Here is a 13,416-nt window from a genome sequence, read left to right as displayed (position 1 = left end):
CTAAGGATGTAGAAACCCCTTCCTCACATGTGATTTTTACCTTCAGGGTCAACTGACATTTATTAAACACCCAGTAGGGGAAATGTATTTTCACAAACTTGCACATATGAGAGGATCCAGGCCTATGACACTAGAAGCAGCCAGAGAGAGAAAACGACCTCACAATTAGAGGACACAAAGGAGCTTTATCTAATAGGAAGAGATCTTAGCAATCCCACTAGTGTTTTCACTCAAACCTAACTAACCCTCAGCAGTCTATGACAAACTGCTCACTAGCACCTGAAAATTCTCCATAATCTACTTCCCTTGGCTGAGCCAAGGTTAGCATATCATGAAGCTGTTTCATGCCACCCACAGGAGCAGAATAGTTTCACATCAGTTAGAAGGATGGGTATATTACAATAGCAAAACAGAGAGAGAAAATGCTTTCATCATTCCACTCCGGCAGTAAGATGCCAGCTGGCTGAGAGCTGCTATAAACAAGACTGTCCAACAGAGGACAAAAGATTCCAGAACTGTGTACTATATAATGGGAATTCCAGTAGGATTGGGCAGCCTTATGGACAACATTAGAGCAGAAACATTTCCTAACACATGACCAAAACCGAGGCACTGAAGAGGTGAGCAAGAGCTGCTGTGCATCACAGCATCCCAACAGATAGAGGACTAATAACAGGTTCTTTCCCCCAAGCCCTGAGGTAAAACCTGAGGCTGTTTACTGTGGCTCCAAAGGTCAAAATAAATAGTATGAATTGAGTCTTCTTTTTGCTCTTTGAAACTCCTTGTCAAGTGGCACAGCCAGCTGGGCACACAACTCTGATATGCAGATCATAACGTTTGTGAACAGATAAAATGAATTACAATGAGTGCAGCCTATCACATTTCAACTCTGTAACGGGCAGGAAGGTCTCTCTCTTTTTCACCCAAGCACTGTCCAAATGCCTCCTCTTATAGTCCACTTGAGGTCATTTTAAGCACCTCAAGAAGCTGTACTACTTCTCATTAGCAAACGACTCTGGAAGCCAACTCAAGGTTTGTAAAACTGAAATTATCCTAAGAACAGGGTAGGGTGGTAACTATATAACAAAAATAATAATTTTAGCTACCAGTATGCTAAATATTCAAATATACTATTTCATTTTGAGCCCCACTAGCCCCCAAAATATTGATATTTTCATTTTCGAGGTGAGGAAATTGAGGTATGGAGAGGTTAAGTCTTTCGCCCAGGTAAAGCCAAGATTCTTACCTGAGTCTGCCTCACACTAATATGAGATTAAGAAGGAATAAATGGAAATGGTGATACATTACCAAGTCACCACCCAAAATAGAGGAAAGGTCAGGAAAGTTGGAGAAAACTCAAAACTGCCGCAAGACACTCAAAAACTACAACTGGTGACTTGTGCATCACACAAAGAGATGTAGCAATTGATAAGTTCCAGTTATGGTTTTCTAAGACAATAATGGTTAAAAAAAAAAAAAGCTATCCTTCACAATCAATAAATCTCTCATTTTGGGAAAAGCTGCCTACAGCACTAGTTCCTTATTACCATTCCATGACTGTGTCCTTGACAGCAATACCACCGCCTCTACCAGAACACCAATCACACCATCTGCCGTTGGAGCAGCAGCAATTCTTTTTTTTTTTTTTTTTTAGAATAAGAAAATTTTTATTCATTAATTCATTTATCCATCCAAGGATTCACTAAATATAAATTGAATGCTAACAATATTCTAGAGAATGTGAGTCCCATAAATCTGAATATGACATAACCTTCAAATACCTACATATTTTTTAATTTAAAAAGTATTCCATGTACTTACAGAAAACATAGAAAAATGACATAGAAGAATGCAAAAATACAGGAGATAGATACATACATACACTCACAGAATTAAAATTGTATTATATAACCTTACGTTTTTGACTCATGTGAAAATAAAAATACACATTAAACTTTTATATTTATATATGCTTTCTTAAGTTTTTTCCACTGCTATGAAATACAATTCTTTTCCATGTAATTTAGTGGTGAATTTAGTGGCTTTATAGTAATCTATTAAATAGACACATCAAATTTCTTTAAATGGATGGCCCACTATTACTGGACCTGTAGACTGAATGCTACTCTTCTACATTATTATTGGTCTACAACTTTTCAGATTATATAGTCTTTCCAATAAAATTTTGAGCATGAAACCAATACATAAATATCTACTTATAAATTATATATCACTGTAATATCTCTTTTTAATTTTGAAGGTAATTTTAATTATTTTTTCTAAAACTGTATAAAAACTAAATGGAAAAAATTTTTTAACCCATTTACTGTGAAAAATTTCTGCAGAAAAAAAATCCCGAGTTCCCTCTGCATTCTACTTTCATACTTTGAGCAGCAGCAATTCTTAATACCGGAACCAAGTCTTACTACTTTAATAGCAACAGCCCAATACCAGCAACCAAAACAACCAAACCAAAACAGCTGGTTTACGAATTTCATCTAGGTACCCTGCCCACTATCCACAACCCACCCACCAACTCTGCCCATTTGTTAATCACTATGTGCTGGGCACTGTGCTAGACCCTAGCACTCTCTTCCTCACCTGCAGCAGTTCTCCAAAGCTAAGTGAAGCCCAGGGTTCTACCTCCCATACAGAACTGTGCTCACAACAGCAAAGCACAGAGCTCATACCAATTATGAAATGGGATTTCCTGCTAAGCAAATTACAAAGCACCAGTCATAAAACCATATGCATTTAGGGCAATAGTTCCCAACCCTGGCTGCATATTAGAGACACCTGGGAGCTTCAAAATACTGCTAATGCCTGGGCCTCATCCCAGGCCGATTAAATCAGAATCTTGGGACGTGGTGGCCCAGCATGGCTATATTTTTTAAAGCTTCTCAGGTGACTCAAAAGTACAGCCAGGGATGAAAACCACCAAACTTACGTTATTTCTAGAGTGGCACTTCTGAAAACCTCTTAGCCCACAAATCGATTAGGTGGTACAAAGACCACAAAGACTCGCTCTCATTGCACTTGCCATGTGGGCTGTATTAAAATGACACATCAATCAAACGTTGTCTTAAAATCACGGTCCTGTTATTTTTTTGTTTATGCAATGAAATTCTAAACAAGAGAGTACCTTGAGGTCACTCATCGCCCCCCAGCGGTCCCCAGGCCTCACTCAGAGAACCAGAGCTGTGTTAAGGCTCCAGCAGTGAGGAAGCAGATGCTTGAGGAGCACTCCCTCTCCTGCAGCTGAGGGTTTGGGGGAGTGGAACTGGCCACGTCCAGGCAGGAAGCAGCCTCAGCTCAGTAACCCGAAAGCAGGAAATCTTCACAGTTCAGGCATGATTATCAAACTCTTTGTGCTCTTACAGGAGAGTAATTATAGGCATGTGAAAAAAGGGAAGCACTCCCCAAGGAACTCTTCCTCACATGCTTCCCAAGAGGCAGTAGGGCCATTAAAAATTCCATGATGAAGAGGAAAAACAGCCTGGGAACAGCCAGGAGGCAATACAGCAAATTAATACACCAGCCCTCCTCGGGGAAAGCTGTGATAAAACAGGAAACACTTCTCTCTTCGCAAAATAAAATTATACCACTAATGATAACATAGTCACCACACACACACACACACACACACACACACACACACAAATCGTTCTAATAATGGGTATGAAATTCCCAATGCTGCCCAGATGCTTTGAAAGAAATCTTTTCCTACTACAAATAAAATGGAACAAGAAAAAGATAAAATTTCCATTCGAAACAGTTTTTCATATGGTCATTCACCTGCCTCTTCCCTACCACCAGCACTCTTTAACATTCCTTCCTAGGTGCCAGGCTTTGTTAAACGGTCCACTCTTTACAAAGCCCACCATCTACTTGTGAATCCGATCTCATCAGTCAGCCACACTGGAGCTAGACTGCTCCTTCTCTACTGACTACTTAGTGGGCAGGGACCCTGCTATTAAGGAAAACAGGGAGCCCTGAGGGCTAAGTGAGACCATCATCCACATTTCCTAAAACCTGCAGAGGTCACTTGTGCTGACCATTTCCCACAGATCAGGGGTTGCCAAACTATTGATTGTGCACCCTCACCAGGAAAAAATGTGAACAAACCCTTCTTATATATGTAATACACACACATAAAACAAAAATACGTGCTGCTAGACTAATGCATGTACAACTTAAAGCAAAAAAAAAATTTTTAAGGATAAGATAATAAGTAACTGTATTTATTTAAGATACATTTAAAAATTTTTTAAATTTCTTCCCTCTACCCCAAAGAACCTTCATGTTTGCAACCTACTTTGTATCCACTGGCCCAGGAATGATGTCAGGCAGGACAAGGATGAGCTATAATTGTCCACATTCTCTCATCTTGCTTTCAGCAATGGTCTGAAGCAATAAGCAATATTTCCCTAGAGCTCAGTGCACCAGAAACACAGCCTAGGCTTCCTTATGTTTCCAAGTCCAGCCACCAGCACTGCTGGTAAAAGAATGAAGATAATGATGTGGATAATGAGATACACAAAGAAACAAGAAGCTCACACCCACTCCAACCAGGATAAGGCCTTAAAGGCAACAGGAAACCTGATAAAAGCAAGGATACCAATCTCAGCACAGCACAGCTCTAGGCAGCAAAGGTAAAGGGAGAAGGGCAAATAATACACTTTCAGCATCTGACATAACACGGTGTTACTCATACAGTCCTCCCAAAGAGCACACACAGCCATTATTTTATTTGGTATTAAGACAAACAGCTGTGTTGGTGGGAATGTAAATTGATACAGCCACTATGGAGAACAGTATGGAGGTTCCTTAAAAAACTAAAAATAGAACTACCATATGACCCAGCAATCCCACTACTGGGCATATACCCTGAGAAAACTGTAATTCAAAAAGATGGGGCTTCCCTGGTGGTGCAGTGGTTAAAAATCCACCTGCCAATGCAGAGGACACAGGTTTGAGCCTTGGTCCCGGAAGATCCCATGTGCCGTGGAGCAACTAAGCCCACGAGCCACAACTACTGAGCCCACGTGCCTAGAGCCCGTGCTCCGCAGCAAGAGAAGCCACAGCAATTAGAAGCCCACGCACCACAATGAAGAGTAGCCCCCGCTAGCCCCAACTAGAGAAAGCCTGCATGCAGCAACGAAGACCCAATGCAGCCAAAAATAAAAATAAATAAATTTTAAAAATTTATTAAAAAAAGCAAACAAAACAAGAACAAAAACAAAAAGAGGCTTGTAACACAATGTTCACTGCAGCACTATTTACAATAGCCAGGACATGGAAGCAATCTAAGTGTCCATCGACAGATGAATGGATAAAGAAGATGTGGCACATATATACAATGGAATATTACTCAGCCATAAAAAGAAATGAAACTGAGTTATCTGTAGTGAGGTGGATGGACCTAGAGTCTGTCAGACAGAGTGAAATAAGTCAGAAGGAGAAAAACAAATACTGTATGCTAACACATATATATGGAATCTAAAAAAAAAAAATGGTTCTGATGAACCTAGGGGCAGGACAGGAATAAAGATGCAGACGTAGAGAATGGACTTGAGGACACAGGGAGGGGGAAGGGTAAGCCGGGATGAAGTGAGAGAGTGGCATGGACATATACACACTACCAAATGTAAAACAGATAGCTAGTGGGAAGCAGCCGCATAGCACAGGGAGATCAGCTCGGTGCTTTGTGACCACCTAGAGGGGTGGGATAGGGAGGGTGGGAGGGAGGAGCAAGAGGGAGGGGATATGGGGATATATGTATACATATAGCTGATTCACTGTGTTATACAGCAGAAACTAACACAACATTGTAAAGCAATTATACTCCAGTAAAGATGTTAAGAAAAAAAGACAAACAGCCGGACTGCTTTCGTATGGATTGAAACCTCGCCTTCCAAGTCAGCCTGAGCACCACCACCTCTAAGAAAAGCTCCCTGAGCCTGAGTGAGGAGCCGTTCCTCTGTGCTGCTATCACTCTGCTGCACACCTTTAGGCACTTGTCACTACAAATTGTAGTTCTCCATTTCCACACCTGACCTTCCCATGAGGATATAAGCTCCTTAGGGGTAGTACCTAAACAAAGTGCCTGGCACACAGTAGGGAGTCAGCAAATGATGAATGAATGATGACCAAACAGCATACAACTAAAGAAAAGGCCTTACAGTAGTTTATTAATATCCCCTAATCTTCCAAGTTCTTAGTTAACACCATGTGTGATAGTCTCTCTTTTCAAATGACTTTCCCTATTGAAATACTACTTTTCCAGTAGAAGGCTAGGCAGTTGGTTATAATGCAGAGTTTATTATTACAGCCCACAGCAAAAGTTCTAACTGTATCCATGAAAGAATAATTTCTTTGTGCAGCCTGCACCCCAAATCTATGAACATATCCACTTAAGAATGTGTTAGGAAGAAAAACAGAAAAAAAAAAATCATCAGAACCTTGGAAAAAAATTCTTTGTGCCACCAGAAGTAATAAAAGTTCTATGGTTCAGCCTATTAGTTGCTCCTTGTGCACAAAAACCTGCTAGGGCATGCCATCACTGAAACCATATTTACCTTGCATGTCACCCAACTTAGAATTTATATTCAGAGGCACTGGTTTCATTCTGCTATGGAGGTGCAGGACTCTTTCTGACAAATATACACTGAATGCCCAGTAAGTGCCAGACACTGTGTTAGGTACTGGGGACATATCAGGGAACAAGACAAGGTCCCAGCACCTAGAAGCTTATATTCTAATGAGAAACTGAGGGGAAAGCAGGAAGAAAAAAGAACAATAAACAAAGTCATTTCAGACTGTGACTAAAGCTCTAAAGGAAAGAGATAATGAATGGCGAGTGGCATAGGTGGCCCCTTTAGACAGGGCGGTCTGACAGGTCCTCCCTGAGGAGGTGGCCTGAGCTGAGATGAGAAGGAGCCAATCATGGGAAGAGCTCTAAGGTGGCAGTCCAGACAAAGGGAACACGTGTGAAGGTTCAGCAGCAGGAAAGGGTTGCAATTTTTAAAGAACAAAATGGAGCTCCCTGGTGCAGCTCGATCTCTTCCCCAGTGAGGAGGACAAAGTCTATGAAAGGAGGCTGGACATGAAGGCAGGAGTCAGATCATGCAGGGTTTTGCAGGTCATGGCAAGCACCATTAATAACGTTCTTTGAGGATGGGGCTTCTAGCAGAAGAAATACGGAATAGGAGCCAGAACTTAGGTCAAAGTTGAGATTTAAATCACATCCTAGCCATGTGACCACACGAAAGAACTTCAACACTCTGCCTCAGTTTCTGCACCTATAAAACAACTACTGACCTCAAAAGGTTGTTGAAAAGATCAAATTGGATAGTATACACTAACATACTTTAATTTGCAAAGTGTTATAAAAAGGAAATAGTATCATCTAGAAAAAAAGTCACTCGAAGACAATTACCTGGCAGAGCAGTGTGCTGGTGAACATCTTCGGTGAGAAGCATCAGCAAGAACATCCAGGGAGTAAAGGGGAGAAAGAGGATTAAACTGCAGGAATAAATGAGATTACTTCAGTATGGCTTATATGAAACAGACCTGATCCTAAAGGGCTACCTGCTACTTGCTTACTTTTGCCCTTTGACTGTTCAACTCTCTTGCCATAACACAGACACCATTCAATAAAGTTGTGCATATTCAACAGTGTACCCATGAATGTAGCATAACTGATCTAGCACGCCTCAAAAAACAGACTATTCCTTGGTAAGCAACAATTTTTCAAAAACTTCTGATACACAATAATTACTTAAATGGCAAAAGATAGTACTTTCTAACTGACATAAAGGGAACTTATGCCTATTGATTATCAGCCCTTGTTCCCAAGAATACTAGCATGAAATTACCTTTTCATTTCCTTATCCTGGCAGATGTTTCCAGTGAATAACTGGTTAGCACATACCAGCAGCAGTGTAGTGGAAACAGAACTAGATTAAGAATTAGAATACCCAACGTTTAGTTCCAGCCTACAACTGAGTTGCCATGTATTAAAAACCACAAAATCTCTTTGACCTTTACTATCCTCATCTGTAAAATAGATGTATCACTATCTGTCTTACCTATTTTATGGGATTATTGTGAGGGCTACATAAAATATTACTTTCGGTTTAACAAGTAATTTCAGTTTCTCATCTGTAAAACACCTATTCACCTCAAAAGGGGGCTATAAGGATCAACTAGGACACTATAATAAAAGTACCTCACTTTATGTTGGCTACCTTTCTTTGGATTTTTTCCACAGTAAGTACTCCTTCCCCAAAATTTGAGAAGTAAATATATATCAATACTAGAAGAACACTGAATGGTAATTTCAAAAGGACTTAAAAAGTATACAAACTAAGCAACTGTTCTGTCATAGAGGTTCCAGTCCCAATGTTGTATGACTTTGGGCAAATAGCTTAAACCTCATTTGTAAATAACACATCTCATTTGTAAATAACACATCTGGACTAGGTGATCATCACAGGTCTCTTTGCCTTTAGATCCTCTGATGCAAACACAATTAATACCCTTGCTTAGCATTCCCCAAACTGCAATCTCTCACATCCCACCTTAATGGCTTTCTCTTTATCTGTCCACCACCCACTCTACTATTTAATATTTTTCTTTGTATCAATTATTTTTACTCACCCTTGTCCTTACTATATTTCTATGAAATAACAAGTTTGATAGAATGATTACATGTTTCTAAAGTAAATTATCAGAACTTAAAAGTAAAAATTCTGTATCCACAAGCCAACTAAAATCATATAATAAATACACACCAGTTAGGTGTACCACTAAATGTTTCATTTTGAAACAGTAACTTCAAGATGAAAGTTCCAAGTCTAAAATGTTTATCAACTTAACAAGCTAATAAGCAGTCAAAACAAAACAAAACAAAACAAAACAAAACAAAAAAAATGATGGAGCGATAGAAAGCCTGAGAATTTTTACCTATCAGTCTTCATCTATTTTACAACTAATCATCAAGGTAAAGCAACCTCTCTCCCAGCAAAACTCAAAAGCCTCAAACGTTAAAGGAACATATTGAGAGTCACTGTCAGTAATTTTAAAATTATGACCCCTATAAAGGATTAGATATGCCAAGGGCCCCCTCAGGGGTAGCTAGGGTAAAAGAGTAAGAGGCTCTAGGCCTCAACCCCACTTTACCCAAAGTAGCTCTACCTTCCTCTGCTTCATATGTTTAGGATTCAACATTGTACTTCTCAGCACAGGATGCTGATGCATTCTGATTTCTTACTGCCAAGTTCAAAACCAGAATGACAACTGCATTCCTATGAAATATGTGTTATAAGCAATAAACTGAAGGTCACAAGTTGAAACTAAAAAGGGGAATTAGCTACAGTTCTTATCAGTGAATACTAGATATTCTTGGAAAACAGTCCTCCAAGAAAATCAGAATAACATAAGGAACAAGAACCTTACCTCATGTGCACAAGCAGAAATGTGAGGAAAATCAGAAGCCAACGCTTTATTCTTTCTAAAGAAAAGGAAATCAAATGATAAAATAAAGATGACAAAGAAAAGCAATCTCACCTGATTTCGTTCTCTTTTCCCAGCTGATGGTAACCAGAAACTAAAGAGAGGGAGAGAATAAGAGGAAAGAAAACAATAAAAGAAGTGGTAGGAACATTATTAGAGAGAAGACAAAAAGATGTGGGTTAATGAAGACAAAGAAATGAGAAAAAATGGAGTTGGAGGAGAAAAGGAGAGAGATGTTAAATGTGTATGAACTTTTTTTGCAGAAAATAACTCCTCAAAGTAAAAAGCCTTTTAATGGAATGCAGAAGACTAGACACTCCTTTTTTTTTTTTTTTAATTTATTTATTTATTTATTTTTGGCTGCGTTGGGTCTTCGTTTCTGTGCGAGGGCTTCCTCTAGTTGCGGCAAGTGGGGGCCACTCTTCATCGCGGTGCGCGGGCCTCTCACTGTCATGGCCTCTCTCGTTGCGGAGCACAGGCTCCAGACGCGCAGGCTCAGTAATTGTGGCTCACGGGCCTAGTTGCTCCGCGGCATGTGGGATCTTCCCAGACCAGGGCTCGAACCCGTGTCCCCTGCATTGGCAGGCAGACTCTCAACCACTGCGCCACCAAGGAAGCCCTAGACACTCTTAAAAAAACTCAAGATGGTGGTGTGACACCAATGCACTCTCAGCTGTGCAATGAGAACAGGATCCCCAACTCAACAAGAGCATAAACCACATCTTGCCTATTTTATAGATTAAAACTTCAACCAGGCTGGATGGGTATAGGAGTATAACTGGATACTGACGATGACATGTAGTAGAGACACCAAAGAGCCAATCATGTTATGGGACAAGGCTGTCACAAAAAAGGGTGGAATGATTTTCCTATAGCTACACATAGGCTTTCCAGTGGCACTTATCACAGTAGTTAGAACAAAAAGATATCTCTCTGTCTAGAGGTCTAAAAATGGGAAGACCATATAGGAGAATACAGAAGCAATCACCCATTTTGAACAAAAAAATTTTTAAGAGACAGAAAAATGAATTTAAAATATAATATCCTTATTGGAGGCTACTTTTATAATGGAGCACCTATAGACATAAATAGCAAAGAAATAAAAACTAGTATAGAAAGGAAAAAAAAATCACTCTCATGAGTTTATGTTGTTAGCCATTTTAACCCAACACAGCCATAAGTGAATAAATAAATAAATAAAAATTAAAAAAACAAAAACACATGTTAACTGTCATAAAGTACCCATCTTTAAAACCTTCTTTTTCAGCTCTACAATCGAATTTTTAGGTTCCTTCATAAAATGTTCCCCTGCTGCCTCCTTCAAGGAAAAGGCTAAGACAGCCAGTAAATACATTAAGTACTTACTCTTTCTGCCGAGGGTCACTAATGAGGTGGCTTATCCTCTCAGTTCCCAAATTACTCATGCTGGACTCCTGAAAAGCCAAAGAAGATAACAGTGTCATCTAACCACAGAAACAAATATGTAAGTATGATCCGTCATCAAGCTCATGCTTTCCCATAATTATACCAGCAACCCCAAAGCACAAGTCAGATGTCAATCTTAAAATCCAACAGTGTCTTTTTGCGGTACTCTACTGTTAAAGTATTGTATGTTATTCTAAACTTATTTTTCTCTAGTGATCAAAAAAAAGTCATTATAAACATTTTTTTTACTATATACAGTATTTTAATATAGTGAGTAATACCTCCTAGAGTTACTAAAGTGTATCAAAATAGAAACACTTTAAAAAAAATCCAACAGCAGCCAATTTTTAACAGGCCAGCACACCAAGATCCCTAAAGTCTATGATTTTAGCCTCAAGAGCCTTCATAATCGGACATTTACTGAGTCCTCACTGGTAACACCTAAGTATCTACTAACTAAATGTATACACGTCATAGGACTTTTGTAACTTACAAAAATCGTCACCCTGTATTTTGCCTGTTAAACATGTCCTAAAGTAAAAATAGAAGTCTGTATAAATTGCTTCTTAAATTTCCGGTTCTCAAGATTGTAATATGAAATCATATCCGTAACACCACAAGCAATTCAGAAACTAATCATATCCAAAAAACTGGAAAATGGCAGAAGGCACTCACCCTTCATTTAACGTGAGTACACTTACAGTGAACATCTATCACAGAACGTTGGGATGCGTACCAACAGTACATGAGCAAGAGTTACGCACATATGAGGAAGTGTTAAGATGAGAGAGCGTAAGTCATAGACATGAACGTCAAAAATGTCAAGCCTGGTACTCAAACACATTTGTTTCTGAGGAAACATTATTATCTGCATTCATCTATGTGTGTGGATTAGCCTAAATATTAGGGTACACATTTCAGCAGAACTGGCTATAGAAAAATTAATTTGAGGTCAGATTTCAGGTGGGATTGGAGCTAAATGAAAAGGCTTCACATACTGTATTCTTCATATCCTTCACTCCTTACACCTATGCCTCCTGGTCACAGACACAGCCATGGTAATGGGCCAAGGGAAAAGATGGGTGAAAAATGAGCTATTTGTTACAGCAGAAAAATTATTAACTTAAAGTGCCGTAATGTTTAAATTTACAGTTTATTACTGTGTAAATTACAAGCAGTACTTTGCGTAATTAGCAGCTCGCTGGCAGGGAGCTGTGAATGAAACTCATTATTTATGATTACAATTTAGAAAAAGAGAAGAGAGATGGGGGAGGGAGAAGAAGGGGGGCAGAACAGTGACCTCTGGTAGAAATGACAAATATCCCTTTAAGGTGATGAAGACGAATTAAACAAGTAAATATTATCCTATTCATTTGAAATCATTAAAGACACATCCAATAGGCCCTACTTTCCTTCCATGCAAGCTAAAGGGAGCCTCCAGGATGAAATGATTTACTTCCATGGAAGTGGAAGGCTCTTATTTTATAGGAGCTGAAACAAAGTAAGGTAGGTGGTAGGGAGAACATCATCTGTCAAGCCTAACCAATAAAGAGAAAAAGTCAAACCAGTGCTCTGCTCCCCACTCCCAACCTCCTGCCTCCCTCATGCATTCCTACCCTGCTAGCTGTCCTGGTAAGAATAAGCTCTCAGAATAGCAAATGCAGCATTTTATCGCCTATAAAATGAGTAATCCAAAAGAAGAGGTATCATTCTTCCAATAAGCAAATGTCTTTCTAATTAGAGATTTGAAATTGAATTTAAAGATAAAAAGAATATGAATTCATCTGAAAATAAACAGCCTCATTTCTTCTACAGAAAACAGTTCCCTGATTAATCTATGAAACAGTAGCTCCCTGAGGGCAGGCAGACTGTGGCTCTGACCACTACATACCTGGCTGGGCATAGAGCCTGCCACACATAGGCACTCTAGATGCTTACTGAGTGAACAAACACGTTAATGCTCTAAAATGCCTCTCCTGTCCTTATTCTTTGTCCACCACAATCCTCTCTGACTGGGTATGAACCCCAGTCTTAACCTATTTTCAATCTCAAAGCCAGAGTAAAAAATAAATGAAATAACTAATTAAATTTAAATTGAAAAAGATAAAAAAGAAGTAGACCTGGGTTCAATTTTCTATATTTTGCCACTTCTATCTGGGTAACATCAGACATTCCTTAACATCTTTGAACCCATTTTCCTCATCCTCTGAAGAGAATATCATCTTTTTTACAAGATTTTTGGGAGGATTAAGTGAACTGAGTGCCTAGCACAGTCCCTGGCAAAGGCAGAACTGAGTAAATGGTAAATATCCCTCCCTCATGGCCAAGGAGGGGCTTTTGAAATTTGATAACAGGTTTTTTTTGCCCAGTTTTTTTCTTTTTTAATGAATTCTAGAATAAAAGACCAAAGTTAGAACAAAAGAAGCATTCATGAATTCAAGAGGAGTCATAAAGAAGCCAAGAGTATTTCAACTT

The 13,416-nt window shown here is 39.2% G+C and overlaps 1 protein-coding gene across 16 annotated transcripts in view; it reads right to left on the bottom strand.

Annotated features, from left to right (window-relative positions):
- Positions 1 to 13,416, bottom strand: part of GPATCH2L (G-patch domain containing 2 like) — a 64,596-nt gene that overhangs the window by 29,082 nt on the left and 22,098 nt on the right. For 4 of the 16 annotated variants that reach the window (XM_036842092.1, XM_036842095.1, XM_036842090.1 and 1 more), the window contains 3 exons: positions 10,882 to 10,949; positions 9,460 to 9,514; positions 7,439 to 7,524 (listed from right to left, as the gene is read on the bottom strand). In XM_036842092.1, the coding sequence (XP_036697987.1) occupies positions 7,439 to 7,524; positions 9,460 to 9,514; positions 10,882 to 10,949 (209 nt within the window). Of the gene's footprint in view, positions 1 to 6,838; positions 7,100 to 7,438; positions 7,525 to 7,877; positions 7,959 to 9,459; positions 9,515 to 9,570; positions 9,611 to 10,881; positions 10,950 to 13,416 lie in introns of those variants that run through there. The other 12 variants (XR_005018634.1, XR_005018632.1, XR_005018633.1 and 9 more) reach the window with 8 other exon arrangements.

The sequence above is a fragment of the Balaenoptera musculus genome, chromosome 2 (assembly GCF_009873245.2).
Source record: "Balaenoptera musculus isolate JJ_BM4_2016_0621 chromosome 2, mBalMus1.pri.v3, whole genome shotgun sequence".
In the NCBI taxonomy this organism is placed as follows: Eukaryota; Metazoa; Chordata; class Mammalia; order Artiodactyla; family Balaenopteridae; genus Balaenoptera; species Balaenoptera musculus.
This window is presented reverse-complemented; position numbering and strand designations above follow the sequence as displayed.